Source organism: Zosterops lateralis (genome assembly GCF_965231275.1).
Source record: "Zosterops lateralis genome assembly, chromosome: 5".
In the NCBI taxonomy this organism is placed as follows: domain Eukaryota; kingdom Metazoa; phylum Chordata; class Aves; order Passeriformes; family Zosteropidae; genus Zosterops; species Zosterops lateralis.
The window spans coordinates 49753991-49771771 of NC_139766.1; the positions used below are offsets into that span (position 1 = coordinate 49753991).

Below are 17781 nucleotides of genomic sequence, written 5' to 3' on the forward strand. Positions count from 1 at the left end.
ACACATGAGACTTTGGACAGAATAACACCAGAAACTGTATGCAAATCTGCCCAAGTTCCTGAGAATTAGGGCCACTACTGTGGATCGGGGAAAATGAACTCATCTCATTTTTGGTGGTGCTCCAGTTTCCTTGAACCTCTAACATTATCTCTCTCTGAAAAAATATGAAAAGAAAATTTAAGTGCCTTTTTTTCCCATCTATAAACTTCTCATTTTTCACAGCAAGTGTCACACGGAGTTGGACAGAGGAGGTTAAAGAAACAGCAGAAAATTAATTTTAGCAGCCTCCAGGCAATACTGTTCAGCTCCTGATGGTTCTGCTTCAACTTCAAAGTTTTAAAAACACACCACCTTAATGCCAAGACCTAGTTAAACCAGAGCCTCTCAAAGCCAAAACAACTACACAGTTCCCAAACCCACCTCTAACTGGGGCACGTTCCATGGTTGTAGATGGCCTTGGATCATCATGAGGGAGCACAAAACATCCAAAATTACAAATCGCTTAGCTCAGAGCTCTGCCCATTTCCTCTCCAATCACTTTGTTTCTGCACTACACAGTGGATGTCCCACTGATGTGCACCTGCTTTTACTCTGCCTAAATACATGTTGTGGATAATGCTCCACCACAATGCCACTAAGGATCGGTACTTAACCTACCGAATCAAAGGCAGGATACTACCCAGCAAGCCAAAGAAGAGGCTGACTTCATGAGCCTTTTCTGCTGGTAAAACATGAACCATGTAACTACTACAGCTTTAGAGCCAAAGTAACAAAAAAGTCTAACTTTTATTTAAACCAGACATATGAGAGAGAAAAAGAAGCACGCAAAGACAATTAAGCACTGACAATGATGTTGAGAAAATCCATGTCCCAATATCTCAAATGTTTTCTACTATTACTATAAATATTAACGTAACAGCAGAACATCCATCACCAGAAAGTCCCCAAATTCCCCAGCTGCTGTTGATTCAGCCACTGGCACGACATGGCAATCCATGGTTATACATTAAACCTGTCTGGCGATGTAATAGGTCTGACACTGCATTTATGGATGCACAGACTGAAAGATAAATGCACCGCAGCCAGACTGTGAGGAACAATTAATGTCTTTGGTTCTTTCTGCCTTAATCACTTATCTGTCCTTGAAAAAAAAATCCTTTTATTTCACTCTGTCCATATCTCAGCTGGAAGTACTTCTGGAAAATCCCACATGACTTTTTAAACTGACTTTGCTGAGTAGAAAGAAGTCATCAGTCCCTGCTTGAAAACCATTAAAGTAGAATATAAAAATTATTGTATTATCTTATCACTGAAGAGCCAGTCCATAGTAACAAACAGCATATTTTCAAGAAGGGGAGGAAGTAAGCATTACTGGGATACTGTTCAAGGAACAAGCTGACTGTGGCTTTATCAGATGCTGCTTAAATGACCAACTTTTTCTGAAATTTTTTGATTAACTTTTCATTTGCAACAACCTGATATCCATGATCCTTTATTGAATCCCATTTTGTGCATAAGGAACTTGCCACCTATAGTGCAGCAGTAGACAAGAGCAGTGGCACTCATAAAAAAAAAGGCCTTTTTTCGAAGCAATTTTGCAAATTAAGGACAGAGCTAGACTTAGCCAAATAAGAGTTTTCTGTGGCTGCAGAACTCAGTGAATCCTAGACTCCCAGACATAGTTTTGAAAACAGCTGTTTTCTACTTTAGATGAGACATAGTTATCTGAAAATTAGTTTTATATATCAGAATAATGTCTATGGATGAGTCTGGCATGAAGAATACAGAGGAAGCTTAAAAGGTACATGTAAAAGAGCTCATTACAGGGAAATTTCAATAACCTTATTTGTTCAACAGAAACTGGGAAAAAAACCCCTTGGTCTACAGTGCACAAGCCCTTTAATATTAAGATGAATATTACTGAATAATTTTTATCTGCCTTAATAAAAATACACTGTAAACAAATGATTGCAACATTAATTTGCTGGATGTTTTTTCCATATTTGTCAAGAGCTTTGCTCATGAGAACATTTTATCTTGAAACAAAATTATCTGTACCATGTGTTTGTTGATCCTTTCTTGCTACTACTCTTTTAAGAAAACAAGGAAACACTAAAACAGTAAGCCTGCTTTAAGTTTTATTCTATAAGCAGCATTTATTGTTAGAGTAGAACTTTACCTATAAGGGAAAATGTTAAATGCTTATTTCATTTCACCCTTAACACCTTCACTGCTGTGAAGGGTATCAAATATTGCAATCAGAAGTGGTTTGCACTTTCAACCAAAAAAAGTAATTTGCAATACATAAGATACCAGCTACATCCTGATACAACAGAGTCAAACAGATAACAAGAGAAAGTTGTCATGGTAAAAGACTTGAACAGCCATATAGGAGCTGTATTTTGAGAAAAAATTCCTAAGTTTAAATAAAATTTTATTTCCTTTTTCCTTTTGTATCAGCTGTTCTAATAGACTAAGCAGGAGAAAAGAGTTTTCCAAATTCATCCAAGAAGTAGTATTTATAAAGAACTTTAATAAGCAAAACCAGACCAAGAGTGATCAAGCAGCTGATACTGACTGAGCTATAAAACATTTTTATTTGTTATTACTATTCTGGAAGCATACTGTAAGAACTGCTTATCAGACCTTTGCAGAATACTATTTGCTTATTTTCAGTGGTTTGTTGCAAAATTTGTCTGAGCTTTCAAACAAGTGGTATTGTTCAGGAAATTGTCAGGTTCTTCTAATACCACACTGCCACTTCACAGGAAACAGAGAATTCACCGAGAAGGAAAAACACATTTGAATGATACAGGAAGTTAATATTCTCTGCATTTTATTACTGAAAAACAAGCACCTTAAGAACTACTACAACAAATGCAACAGCATTCAAAAGGAAAAGCAGCACATGTGTCAGTCTGCAAAGTGGCAATAGAAACATGTAACTCACTGAAGGCTCAAATTCAGAAAATAAGCCTCAACAAAGTAATTTATAAAATTGTGTCACTCAAAGCTTTTTGGTCACTGTCCTGGTTTCACCTGGGAAACTGCTGAAACTTTCAGTTTCTGTACAAGCCACTAGAAAATCCCATTTGCCTCACTGCTGAAAGTTTCATGAGGGGAAGAAAGATGCAGAAAGATGTAATAAAAAATCTTGTTGACAAATTGCAATCTACTATTATGACACACAAATCGGTAAACAAAAAAAAGGCTCTGAAAAGAAGTTCTCAAAGGAAAACAAACAGGAAGAATCAGCAGGACAATAGCACCATCAAATAGTAAAGGTTCCTACCTGTTCGTAGTGGTAAGTCTGAAGTGATGTAATTTGTACTATTAAATAAAGCATTCATTCCCATGAACTGATCCACCGCAAACATCTATATTGAAAGAAAATACTCTTCATTATTGCATATATACATAGTTGCATAAAGCATCTATCAGCAAAGAACTTCAAAGTTCTCTGCAAATATTGAGACTGCAAACACCTTGTTGAATTACATAAACACTTTATAGCTACTTTATTTTTGCTGGCAACAGCACTGCAAGCACAGCTGACAGCACCGACCCAAGTTTCACCAGAATCATGAGACCGCATCAACCTCAGCAGAGTTTCTAAACACCCATTTTGTTTACATGCACTAACAACTATAAATTCTAAAGAGCTTATACAGTAAATTCTGAAAATCTTGCCGAAGGCCTTGCTAAGAACCTGTGAGCTTTATTTCCACTTTTGTGATTAAACCCCATGAGATTACATTCCTTGTGTAAATGTATTTACAAGCTCTAATACAAGAAAACAGTACATCCAGGTTAAAGTTTAATTTCATTTTTTTAAAACGTTGACATGTCTTCACTTACTGTAATTGCTGTCAGGTATAAATCTATATTCTTCCTAAGTGGAGCAAGCATAAAGGAGAAAATAGTTGCTTTATGAAAATTAAGGTGAGTCGAAATGACCTGTTCTTCACTTAAACTTTTCACGCAAGCACCATTCTCACAGTTCAAATAATTTATGAAATGATCTAAGAAGGTCAGGGAGAGCTCCTGAAGAGCTAGACATGTGGATCTGTGAGTGAAGGAACATTCTAGTCATCACTGTCAATGCAAACATCACAAAAATTTGCACAGAAGGGCCTTTTAGGACATAAGGAGCTTTATTTTCAGAAAGACTCTAATGTCCAGCACAGAAGAAATTTCAGAGTAATTATCACAGGCATAAAAATAAGTATTTTTTTCAACTGCTTAATTCAGCAGGCCTAGCTTTCCTTCTCATTTCAGCCATTTAACCAGTGGCAAGGCACTTTACAGGTCACAAAAAAATCAGCTTAGGCAAAAAACCCCCTGATTTCTGCCAATGCAGACTGATTTTCTGTGTCCACATTAAGTCTAGGAAATGACAGGACAATATGAGAGGAGGCCTAAACATATAGCTAGGAGAGGATACAGGGATACTGAAAATACACAAATTCACTTACTTGGGGATCAGATACTCCCATAATATAGGAATCTTCTGCTGCCATTTTAAGTCCTGAAACACAAAAACACAATTAGAACTCCCATTTATTTACCAATGTAGAGCAACAGAGAAGCCTGGAAAATGTTCAGAGTTGAAAGCCCAATCTCTGACTCTTTTTATTTTACTCATAACATTAATAATTTCTAAAATACTTCTAAAATTCCTCAGTATTTGGAAGGGGGAATGTAAGGAAAAGATAGAATACAGCTAGGATTTTCTTTTGCCCCTTGCCAAGAAATTAAAAATTACCATCCAGAAGTCAAAATTTCTTAAAATCAAGAATTGTTTCCATCTTTGCTGTGACTATTCTGCCATTAGACTTTAGGCAAAATCATTACCATAGAAATAGCAGAGCTCTTATTTTTTATACAATAAAAAGAACATCATGAGCATTCATGAATGAACCCTAACAGTTTTCTTATGAAGCATTACTAAATGCAAATAAACATGCCCAAGAAAAAACAGACAGTATATTAAAAAAAAAATCAATAAAACCAGGGATCAATTATTGACTAATTTTGGACACCTTTATTTCCAGGCGTCCACAACTGCTTAGCACACACAACTCTGTGCTGAAAATTACAATTATGGATGTGCAGCATCCATCACAACTCTTACTCACAGGTTTACATGTAAATGCTGGACACTGGAAAAGTTTAGCTTGGTTTGGTTTTACTGGGACTAGTAGTAGGCCAGTAGCAGAATCTGTGAATTTTCTGAGGAATTTATTAGGTCTATTAGAAGGTATTAGTGTTATTTCCTTTCATATAGATGTTACTAAAAGAACTACAATTTCACCTATGCTGAGCTCACTAAATAAGGCTCTCCAAGGGAGTATCTGAAAATAACAGTAGGACTAGTCCAAGAGACTCATGTCTGCATTCAACAGACACTAAATAAGGTTAATAACTAATAGAAGACAGAAAGAGGTTACTGGGCCTCCTATTCCACCACAGTGAACATGAGCAATGTTTTCCAGCAAATCAAACTGTGAAAACCTACTGCCCTACTGAAGAGAGGTGCGAGAGATCAGTACGTCATTAAATAAAAACTCAGTCACCATGTACCTTCTACAGGAACTAGAAAGGCAATTATCAAAAGGAAAATTGGAATAATTGGGTACTCCACCTCGATGAAGGCTCAATTTTGCTTGTTAACAATCTCCAAAGACAACACAGTCACTCATTCCCCAAAATGGAGAAATAGGAGACACTTAATACACAGATGACTTCAATGAAAAAGATAAAAATCTTTTTAAAAAGATAAACATACACATAAACATGTGGATACAACTAGTTTTTAACCTAGAAAATAAAAGTATCCACCTGACTGTAAATCAATTTTAGAAATATTTACTGGGAAATATTTATTTGTAGTATTTGTGCAAATATCAAATAACTGGTCAAAATATTTCAGCCAAAAATTAATAACAGATATAACAAGCAATGTCACTAAGGCTGTACTTCATCACCTAATACAACAGGATTTCAGCAGGATAAAAAACGACCAGTCAATCACATTATCTCACAGGCACATTCCACAAAGCATTATTTCCATCAATCATTTGCCATTGTTATTATTCATCTTTACAAAAAAAGTCAACATACAAGGCATGATAAAACTTTCAGGATATAACAGAAGTTACTAAGATGTTTCTATTTGACTTCTATTCCATAGAAAAAATATAAATAACATTATCGCCAACTGACAAGTTATTTAAATCACTGAAATAACTTGTAACATTTTTCCTCAAACACTTCTTACTGAAAGGTGTAGAAACTACAGAAAACAATCTGAAGGCCCCAACAGCCAGCTTTTTTTTTTACAAAGTGTCATAAAATATCCACTCTCTTGTTACACCCTGATTAGATAACTGCGAGTGCAAACGCCAGGTTTCGTCTGCATAAATAAAATAAAAACTAGTCCTGGAAGTCTTGTTTAGTGATGTCTCATATTTAAACATTTACCATTTCATGAGTCACATATGCAAAATTGTATTCCACAATCCTGAAGTTTCCAGGTGACATGCTTGTTCAGAAAAATAAAATATTCTAAGGAGCTAACGTGAAAGGCATCTGCCCACTTTCCTGTTTGTTCAATGTATACTTTGCCAAACTTTCAAACTTTCTCACAGCTTTTTCTGTAAGGCACAGGATAAATGTAATAGTAGGTTCTATTTTCTTTGCCCTATTTTAGTTCTTCAGACTGTACCCCTCTGCCTCCAGCAGAACTCTGGGGGTGAAATGCAGTGTCCTTACACCTGCCAGACTCCTGATCACATCTACACTTCTACAATACATGATTTTCCAACAAAGTGGAAGAATAGCACAGAGGCATTACTTCTGAAAACCTTTCATTTGAAGTATTTTGATGTAAAAATTAGAACTCATATAGAAAAAAGCCCCTACATACATCTGAGTCAGTCCTTCAGCTTCACCTTTTGAAATCAGCAATTTCTGGCTTTTTGGCTGTTGCAGTGAACAACGTCATGACACCAAAACAGAAGCCTCTAACTACATTCCCCCTGCAGTTCTACGTTCAGCTCTGGGCTCCTCAGCACAAAGACCACATGGACCTGCTGGGCTAAGTCCAGAGGAGGCCACGAAGATGCTCAGAGGGCTGGAACACTTCTCCTGCAGACAGGCTGGGAAAGCTGGGGCTGCTCAGCCTGGAGAAGAAAAGGCTGCAGGGAAACCTTAAAGCGCCTTCCAGTACCTGAAGAGGGCCTCCAGGAAAGCTGGAGAGGGACTTTTCACAAGGATGTGCAGAGACAGGATGAGGGGGAATGGCTGTAAACTGACAGAGGGTGGGTTTAGATCAGATATAAGGAAGAAATACTTCACTGTGAGGATAGCAAGGTGCTGGAATGGGTTGCCCAGAGAAACTGTGGCTGCCCTATGCCTGGAAGTGTTTAAGGTCAGGCTGGATGGGGCTTTGAGCAATTTGGACAACTTATGGTAGTGGAAAGTATCTCCAGTCACGGTATGTGGGGAGATTGCGACTAGATGATCTTTGAGGTCCCTTCCGACCCAAACTACTCCATTATTCTATGAACATCACACTTGAAGCAGCAAGGTAATTACCCACATACCACCTAGTCAGCTGTAGGCAGGTACTAATGAATGTCTAACCAGGTATTAAACACAATCTCTCTGCATCTTAAGTGCAGACACCTCTTGCAGGAGATCTTTTGTGTTCAGGTCAGCTGCAGTGCTGGGGGGAGAGGTTAAAGACATTCTCTCTGGCCTGAATGTTAGCCAGTTTATTATAAACAGATTATAATTCAGATGTGCAAACATACACCTTTGTGTATGCAAACTCACACTTAATTACCTTATCAGGGCCTAGACAAAGATTAACCCAGCTGTTTAAAATAACCCTTCCACATGACTGAAAACGCTCAGTTTCACTATGGTTTCCCCTCTCCAAAGCCAAACAGATAACAAGAATGTTCTGGGAGTCCTACCTTCAAATAACAATTTGTTTCCTTAGGATTTATTAAATTAACAAATCCCTACACTTCTTCTTATATGAAAATTGATGCAAATCTACAGAGTCAGTAACATGATTAACACCCCCAAAAAGACACAGAAAAACAGACCCTAGCACTAACTGTGTGACCTTTAATTGGCCTCTTCCCTTACTGCTCCAGTTTCTCAGCACCTTTCCCATTTGCATCAGGTGGTAAGATTAGCATCTACCTCGAGTAGCTTTGTTCATTCTCTCATTACATGAGCTGTATTATGGGTCAGAGATTGCCACCTCCCTCATTTGAAAATGACCAGATTAAAATTGTTTTGTGGAAGTTCATGTTATTATAGATGCCTGCTTCCTGCCTAAGCTCCAATTCCCACAAATTGTACTGCAAACTAAAATCTGCAATAAAAAAATACCCCAACACCTGCAGACCACAATCAACCACAGCAGCCTCCACCCTGGAGATCATCTGAAGTTTTTCAGATAATAGGGCACAGGAAGCTAGACATTTCAATTCACAGTATTTATAAGTGTGAAAATTCAAAGTGAATTCAAAGAAACTTCACTTAGCTCCTAGTGCAACAGGAAAACATAAAATCCAGCTAACATGCCCAAACCCATGCAACTGTACCTTCTGAGAGTGTATGATGTGTGTGCATATGCATACATACATATTCCTTTCTCCTCACAGCAGGTCAACTGCCATTGTGAAACAGGTTTAGATAGGGGGAAAAAGAGAAAAACCTAGGAAGCCATGTATACTCGTCCAGGAGATGACTGTGTTGAACCAAATAATCAAGCAAACCTGATGGCAGGTAATCTGCACTACTGCTCCTCCTTAATAACCAAATAATACAAGGTGCAAGTGGCACAGCTGGAAGAAAGTGACTTGATTTATTGCCTCCTGAATATTTTTTCTAAAGCTTCAAAAGGAGCAGCCATTTAAAATGAAAACAACATAATTAATGTAGGAATGCTGTAATCCACGAACAAGAATTCTCATTTCTCTTTATTGCAATCATTTGATTTCAGAGCTCTTCTGTTATTCTCCCACATCTACTGTGTCTGTTTACCTTTTAAAAGGCAAGATAAATTTCCCTATTCAACTTTTTTTCAGCCCACCCTGATTTTTCATTAGTGTAGATCCTTCCCTTTACTTCTCTTCAACTTTCCAGCCTGAATTTTAAGCACAAGGTAAACCCTTGCTCTCTTTGACACCAGTATCCAGTCCAATCCCAACAAACTTGGAATGGGACTTCTCCCTACTACCTTTCTACAGACAATTGTGATCTTTATCACCCAGTTCATTGCACTTGAGAACTGAAATTAGTGTAATGGATGTTCTTCCATGAGAAAATTTATTTAAACCATCTCTTATTTTATGAGATGTTTTATATCAACCTGTTCACACCTTTCAAGGCTGGGATTCAGAAAGCAAGCCTCTCGATGGGAAACTCAAATACACTAATTCGACTGACTTGATAAACTGAAAGAACAATTGTTCCTGAAAGTTTTCTAGCAGAGGGCCTTTTCTCTTTTAACTTGGCTTTCACTGGAATTTACCTGTTAAAAATAAACTTACTTAACAGGACACTGAATCAAAGTAATTAAATTCAGTGTGGTTGTGTTTTTAGCCTGCTTACTAAAAAGAGTGCTATAAAGAGAACTATATTTTTAGGAACAGCACCTATTTTCAAAATTCCTGCAGCAGCTATAAAGAACTGAGGTAGGAACAATAAGTGCTGTACTGTGCAGACAGGACAATGTGTTTTACCTGCTGTTGCTTCCTTAACTTTAGGTGGCAACTATTATCCTTGAGCCTCAGTCTTCCACCCTTTGCAAAACATAATCTGTATCTGTCCAGGCACAATTGTTTCAGAGATTTGCATTTCCCAAACAGAGATGAGGAGGAAAAGGTATTGTGCAATAGACTCTTTGGGTTGCCAGGTCAGGGCTGGCAGCCGGACAGAGCTGCTGAGATGATTCTGGCTGGAGGCCAGAGCGCAATCTGCTCTGACAGAGCAGAGATACCGATCCAAGCTGTTCAGTCTCAACCCTTCAGCACTGCAGTCCCTTCAAAGTCAGAATGCTGCCCACCCCTTTCAACACACAGCCTTTTCACCTCTTGACTTCAACCAGCACTTCATTTCCCTTGGAACCCAGTTATCCTGCCCAGAGGGCCAGAAGTACAGCTCCAGAGCACAGAACTTTTAATTCAAAGAGATGATAAACAGCTAACATATTCCTGTAATATACAAAGTAAACAGAACTCAAACATTAAGGGAACATCATGCATACTTTCACTCACAATATTGGCATAGGTGTCTTTAGGACAAATAGGAAAGAAAAACATGTTCAAAAACACAAGAAACAATTGTTAACTCAGTCATGTTGACACAAAGCCCTATCAATTATGTTATTTTGAAGGGATTTTAACACAGTAATGAAACAGATTTGAAATCTGCCTTTAAATGTCTAAATATTTACTACTATTTTTTCTCCCAACTATAACTTCAATACCTGGGGTTTAGGGAGCTGTTTTAAGGAAACAACGCTCAATTTCCGCAAAAGCAGCATAAGGAAGTTGTATTTTTCACATTCCTTCTAGTACTTCAAAGGTGTGTAATCTCTCAATAAAGATTTGAGTGCAATTTCTCAGTATACAAGTGCGAAAAAGAGAGAAACATTTTGATCAAAGATTCTGATTTCCTCTGCAGAGTTTTTGTCCTCCACACACTGCGGCAGCTGCAATAACACTACATAACCCTAAAGGACACTGTTTGTTTTTCTACTATAACAACCCAAATTGCCTCCTCTTGTGACTAATTAAGCCTGCTTATTATTTCCTGTTGGGTGGGACCTGGGTGTTGTGTTTAAGTATTTTTAAAGTTTTAAAATTGCTGAAGTTAAAATTTTCAAGTGTTTTCAGTCATGAGCAGATGCATTACTTGACAATGGTATAAAAACTACAGAATATTCAGGAAATTAAATCAATCTCAAGTACCTGAGAATTCACAAATTCTCTAAATCAGAATTGTTGGGTGCATAATTATTTTATGAAATCTAGAACCAAATTTATTACAGCAGGTAACTACTAAATCTGAAGGAAAATAATCATAGCACAAGAAAATTTCCTTGGCAAGAGTAACTGGACTACCTAAAAGATATTCTATTAACTATGTTTGTGAACAGAATTTTTTTTTATTCCTTTCCCAAGTATCAAAGTAGTGAAATAATATGTGAAGAGGAAATACTAAAATGCCATAAACATATAAACTGTCATTCCATTATATTGTTGGAATAAAGTTAGAATGTTTTTGTTAAAACATATTCAAAGTAACTTAAACCAAAGGAATAAACAGTATTCAAATATATGGCAAACATATTCTGGTACATGTATAATGCTAAGTAGGTGTAAAAATACTGAGATTCAACACAGAAAAACAGCTGTAGTAACAGCTGTAGCTGTACACTGTATTTTAGCCATGTGGGGTGCTAATGTTACTTGAATAAACCTGAATATGATGTTAAAATGCTGTTACTTTTTCCTCCAGATTAGGATGAATCACTGAATGTTCATTACAAATAGCTCTAGTTCATATAAAAGCTGTTCACTGAAGTCAAATTTTAACTTAAAGCTACACACACACCCATTCCATAAATCTGAAGTGTAATGAATCATTAATATTAGATTGCAACCCTTTCCTTTTTTTTGTTTTGTTTTGTTTTGGTTTTTTTTGGGTTTTTTTTTGGTGGCAATAGAGGAGGCATGGGAAGAACAGTGTTTCTGAGGAGCTAAGTAACAAGTATTCCCCAGATTGCAGAAGTTCAGTTCACACAAGTTTTGCTCTACCACCAGGTACAGTCACACAGGCTCTGGGCTCCTACTGAAGACACAGTCCCTCACTTCATGAGCAGAAAATAGCAAGGGCTGTTACCACTGCAATCACAAAGGTGAGCTAAGGGATTCTCAGCGTTCTTTTGCTTCTGAACGGCCACTGAAATTGTAAGGTGATGGAAACAATCGCTTAAATAGCACCAGTAAGAGGAATCAAACAGGTAGAGCCGAGTCCAGCACCATCACAGTTATACTCAGTTTTCAAATCTACAGACGTGAAGTGGCTAACTAAGGTTTAATTCTTTGCTTTTTCCAAAGAAATTGTAAAATTCCTGCAGCTTCAATGTTGTATGGTAACCTATGTCACAACAAAACTCACTTGGACTAAACTAGTAAGACCAAAAACCCCACCTGCTTCCTTTGTTTATACTTTATTCGTGCGCTAAAATCTGTCCATGTTAGGGCGGATGGAAACATGATCTCTAGAAGAAACAAAAAATTAGAGTCAAACCCAAGCAAAAAAACCCCAAACAAACCCAAACCTCACAAGTCAGACCCACTTTGCTCTTGACCTGTTGACAGTTTGCTTGGAGGACACAATGAAACACGGGGATACTTCAGTTTAGTATTTTAAATGAAGACTGAAAAATGTGTATCTATCTGTCACTGCTTTTCAAAAGAACAGAGAAGTTGAATGGGGGAAATAACGCTTGGAGTAGCAGTAGTAACTTCCTCCCCACACACGATCTGTCAGCTCGAAAACGCTAAACAAAGGATTTAACCTCGAGACTATAACAACTTGAAACATCTTTTAAGGCCTAACTTTTGGAACCATCAATAGTGCTTCATCAGAATACACATTTAAATGAAAGCACTGAAGAAAATTCACCAAATTGTTTCTATGCTCAAAGTTAGATGCAAACTTAGTGCCTGACTGACCTAAGGGCACAGTTAATGACAACCATAATTATGATCTTATCAACACAGAACTTCATAAAAGCTTCACAGCTTATTTAAAGGACATCAAATTACAACTTCCACTTCTAAAATACCTCTGTCAGAGCTAAAATGACCAAAACCAGGAATTGCTTTTTTCACTACCTGCCTGAAACATTCATTATCTTCTCTTTGTTTCATAATAGCTGTGTTATTTTGTCAGACAACCAAAGGAAAGCTATCAGCATGTTGAGAAAAGGATTTTTAACTAACTGAAGAGTTTTCACTAGTTGCTTACATAAACGAGTAACAATTTCCTTTATGACTGATACTTTTGAACTTAGAAATGGCAAACACTCACACCACTGAAAGGTGAAAGTATTTTATCAAATATACTTTGAAGCAATCTATGAAAACACAGGAGAATTAACCAGTATCTCTGAAGACCACAGGTGAATTTTCTCAAAATTAGTTACAGCAGAAAGTCAACTGTAAGTTAGTAAAAGATATATTGTCTTTCACTGTATCTTTGCAACTTCAAAAATTAACATCAACTTTGTATTACAGGCACCTTTGATAGTAAAAACTCACAAGCCTTCAAATTTAGTTCCTGTCCTTCCAGAGAGAGGACAATATGCACAATAATATGATTTCCTAACTGAATATATTTCTGGAGTTTGCATGTATTCATGAGAAAGTGGCATGGGAAGGTTTTGGAAAAGGCAACAATGAAAAGGAAACTCAAAAAATCTATTAATTAGTAAATTTGTATCAATGATATTTATTTGTAGGTATCTATTACTGAAGCCACATAATGCACCTTCAAGATGGTTAATTAAGCAGAGGTTAATTAAATTTATTATTGAATTTTTAGAAGTAAAATTTTAGAGTAAACTTACATTTATTATTTAAATTAATTTTCAAAAGTTAAATACACAGTAACAGAGAAATAACCAGAACTTCTACTTTTCAACAAATGAAGCAGTAAATTTTCAAATTTGCACATAAATGAAACACCACTGTCTGCTTTTCACCCTCTCTCCATCTTCCAAGATACTCCTTTTCTCTGTTTGAGCACTTTTATCCAGCAAACTTTTACGATTTTGAAAAGTACACTACAAAAACATCACCAAGGTGTTGCTGAAACAAAGTGAGTACAGATAGAAAGTTTATCTGCTACAACACTGTTTTTTAAAAACACACAACACAATGCAAAGTGATATAAAGCTGTTCTGTTTTACAACCTTAACTCAAAATGTATTCATTTCTAGCACGAGAAAATAACTACTTTTTTTTGAGGACTCTACCACAGACTGACTTTTCTTTCTTTATTAAGGGGACAAAGGGTGGAGAGAAAAAAAGCATTTTCCCTCCAGTTTAGTATTTCAAGTCAAGCTCTTTAACATATCTTGCACAGATTTCAGCACTGAGATTCCCGAAATCTCCGCACTCTGTGGCACATCCTGACAACAGTGTTTCAGCATAACTGTTAGTGAAATTTTCGGGCCAGGGAAAATTACAGAACAAAGCATCTCCTTCTGGATGGTTACAGACTGTTTTTTTCCTCTTTCATTTTCTCATAAACTGTAGTCATTTCTGTAGATTACAAAACACTGCAGACAGGATGCAATCTTAGAATGACGTCTTGGTTAACGCTTTCCTAGAACGGGCAGCTACTTTTTCTCGTGAAAGAATACAAATGCTTTGACTGAAACACTATTTCAAAAGTTGATACTGCACAGTACGTAGCAGAGAGAACCCCAGATGTCAATAAAATTGAGGTGTTCTATTTTCAACCCTGTTCTGTGAGCTTGACAGTACTGGGGGTAGCATGTAAGGCACAAGGCAATAGAGTGAAGAATTTATCCACTTTTCTCTGTGAACAGAGTAAGTGAAAAGAGGACTTCTGAAGCACAAAACGTGCCGAATATAACCAGCACTTTAAAACCATTTTAAAAAATCATGATAACAATAATCTGTATTTCCTTTAAAATGTTATCCTTAAGCAAAGATTTTTGAGCATTTTAAGACAGGGAGTTCAAATGCAGCAGATGATCCCTTGCCTCCAAAATCTCATTTCCCAAATGCTCACCGGCACGCAGATTTACTTATTTGAATGAAAATACGCAGCAATACACACACGATAATAATGGCCCAAGAGCATATAACTCATATCGCAGAAACAATACTCCACATTCACGTAAAATTCAGCACCACTCCTCCACCAAAGTCACCAACAAAACAGAAAGCACAAATAGATGAAAAAAAAAAAAAAAAAAAAAAAAAAGTGATGATGAGAAGTTCGATAGTCTTGGATTTCAAGGTCAGATGTAACTGAGCACCCAGTGCAGTAACGAGAACTTTTCGGCTGCATCACTTACAACTAAACTACCTTACAAACCCTCACTATTTCGTACCTTTTAGCACAGTCTGCGGCACTGCTGGGCTGCACCCAAGCCGAGAACACCCGGAGCTGCCGGTACCAGCCCAGGATTTGGCGGTGCCCCCCCGCATCCCCGAGCGCTCCGTGTCTCTGTGTCTCGGCCTCAGCAGCACGTACGTGTGTGTGTGTCAGCTCCGAAACCAAAACCGACACCAGCAGCACCTCCTTCGCCTACCAGCACCCGCTATGCTGGCCTTGCAAAATTTTTTTTTTTTTTTTCACTTTGCGGTTCGCTTTGCTGTCACAGACACCCCTTCCTTCGCCGGGAGGACCCCTGTAACACCGGCAGCAGAGCCGTCCCGGCATCCCGCCCTCTCCCCGGCTGGCTGCGGGCACAGCCGGCGGCAATGCCTCCCGGTGCTGCAGCGGGAGCTCCGCGCCGGGCCGGGGACACAGAGCCGGGCCGGGGACACAGAGCCGGGCCGGGGACACAGAGCCGGGCCGGGGACACAGAGCCGGGCCGGGGACACAGAGCCGGGCCGGGGACACAGAGCCGGGCCGAGGGCACAGAGCCGGGCCGGGGACACAGAGCCGGGCCGGGGGCACAGAGCCGGGCCGGGGACACAGAGCCGGGCACAGCCTCCCGCGGCAAACCCCAGCTCCAGCCCGGCGAAATGCCCGCTCCCGCCCCGCTCCCACAGGACAGGGGGAAGGCAGCCCGGCTGGGGACAGGGAGAGCGGGGAGAAAGAAGGCAGCGAGCGGCGGGCCAGGGGCCGCCTGGGGCTCACCGGGGCAGAGCTGGCGGCGCCTCCTCCTCCTCCTCCTCCTGCTCGTCGCGCTGTGCCGCCGGCGCTCCCTCAGCGCCGCGCCATCTCACCCGCCGTGCCGCCTCCCGGCTCCAAGCGGACTTTCCCCTCCTTCCTTCCCGCCCCACCGGCGAGGACACCCGCCCGGCCTCGGCCTGCGCAGCCCAGCCTCCGCCCCTGCCCCCGGCCCGCCGCACTTCCTGGCTGGAAATTCCCGCTGACGCTCCGGAGGCCCGCGCGGGCGGGGCCGGGCCGGGCCGGGCCGGGCTGGGCGGGAGGAGGCGGCGGGGAAGGAGCCGGGGAGCGGCTGCCACCAGCCCGCCCCTGGCCACGACATCCCTGGGCCAGGACAGGCCGCCACCAGCCCGCCCCTGGCCACGACATCCCTGGGCCAGGACAGGCCGCCACCAGCCCGCCCCTGGCCACGACATCCCTGGGCCGGGGACAGGCCGCCACCAGCCCGCCCCCGGCCACGACATCCCTGGGCCGAGGACAGGCCGCCACCAGCCCGCCCCCGGCCACCAAATCCTTGGGCCTGTCCCCGGCCCTCCTGCCCGGGGAGAACCGCCTGAAGGCGCGGGTCCTTTCATCCCAGGGCAGGTACCGCCGCCGCCACAGGGATAATCCTGTCCCTGCCCACGTTTCTTGGCCCACGGCGGTGTTCGTGACACCTCGGTGGAGATGGGCCCGCCCCGGTGGCTGCCCAAGGGTTTTTTGACTTCTAAATGTAAAGTTTGGAAGGGGAGAGAGACTCTGCCTAGAGCGAATTTGATCCCCCTCACGCAGTGCCTGGCTGCTGGCTGGCTTTCCTTTCATTGATTCACAGATTGCTTCCCGCCTGATGCCTGAAAACATCCCTGGGCAGGGAGTACAGGCTGCACAGCACCATCCTGGGGATTAACACAGTTTCTGACAGAGCAGCTCCCCAGGTAACTTGACTTCTGTTGAACAGTGCCAACCACGTCTAATGCACTTCTTAATACACAAATCCCAGTTTGCAGCACTGTAACCAAGTTTCCCATTTAACCAAAGCTAAAGCGAGTCATCTAGTGCCACGTTTAATTGGCACAAATGCTATGTAAAACAAGCTCAGATATCTTTGTGCTGAATCTTAAACTTCTGGTTCGCTAAGGGTGAAGAGTGCCTCTCAAATGAGCATCCAGCATTGCTCAACGAATGTGTGTTTGCACAGAAAGTCAGCAGCACACCTCTGGGAAATTTTGTTATGCTAAGGCCACATGGCATGTGGCTTCACGAATGAGACTAAAAAAAAAAAAATCATAATTTAAAAGAAGAATTAAAAAAAACACCCAAACATATAAAGGAACCAAGGTATATGACTTACTTTTTTGTGTTGAAGCAAGGAATTATAACCTAGAGCAAAAGCATGTTCAAAAGGACTAGAGTCAAATCATAAGCCACCTGTTGATTGCAACAAAATGAAAGGGATATTTTTACCAGAAAGGGAGTAGATGCAGATTTTGTGCCACATCTCCGGGTTGGAGCAGAGAGACACTATTTAAAATGAGTACTGAGAGTGCAAAAGAGAGCTTGGAAACACAAAGGATTTTTTCTGCTTTCTTGAGAACTGAAATTGCCTACATGTTATATTGACATAAGTATGGAAAAAGAGTAATTTCAATTTTTTGGATTGCCACTCATGCTCTGTGATGCAATTCTAAAAATGCACTCCCTCATTCTCTTCCCAGTACAAACTAGGAGTTGAGAATGACTCAGCTTTTCCAAGTAAAAAATGTTTTCCTTATTATATGGGGATATTCCTGGCCATTCAAGACCCAGCATTATTTTTTTTAATGGAAGAAA

General features: G+C 40.1%; 1 protein-coding gene across 4 annotated transcripts in view; it reads right to left on the reverse strand.

Moving 5' to 3' along the window:
* NFKB1 (nuclear factor kappa B subunit 1) overlaps positions 1 to 16063 on the reverse strand; it is a 57041-nt gene extending 40978 nt beyond the window's left edge. For all 4 annotated transcript variants that reach the window (XM_083861445.1, XM_083861444.1, XM_083861443.1 and 1 more), the window contains exons 1-3: positions 15940 to 16063; positions 4476 to 4528; positions 3293 to 3377 (exon numbers count right to left, since the gene is read on the reverse strand). In XM_083861445.1, coding sequence (XP_083717571.1) covers positions 3293 to 3377; positions 4476 to 4520 — 130 coding nt within the window. In that variant the 5' untranslated portion in view covers positions 4521 to 4528; positions 15940 to 16063. The remainder of the gene's footprint in view (positions 1 to 3292; positions 3378 to 4475; positions 4529 to 15939) is intronic.
* Between the last annotated feature and the right edge of the window lie 1718 nt (positions 16064 to 17781).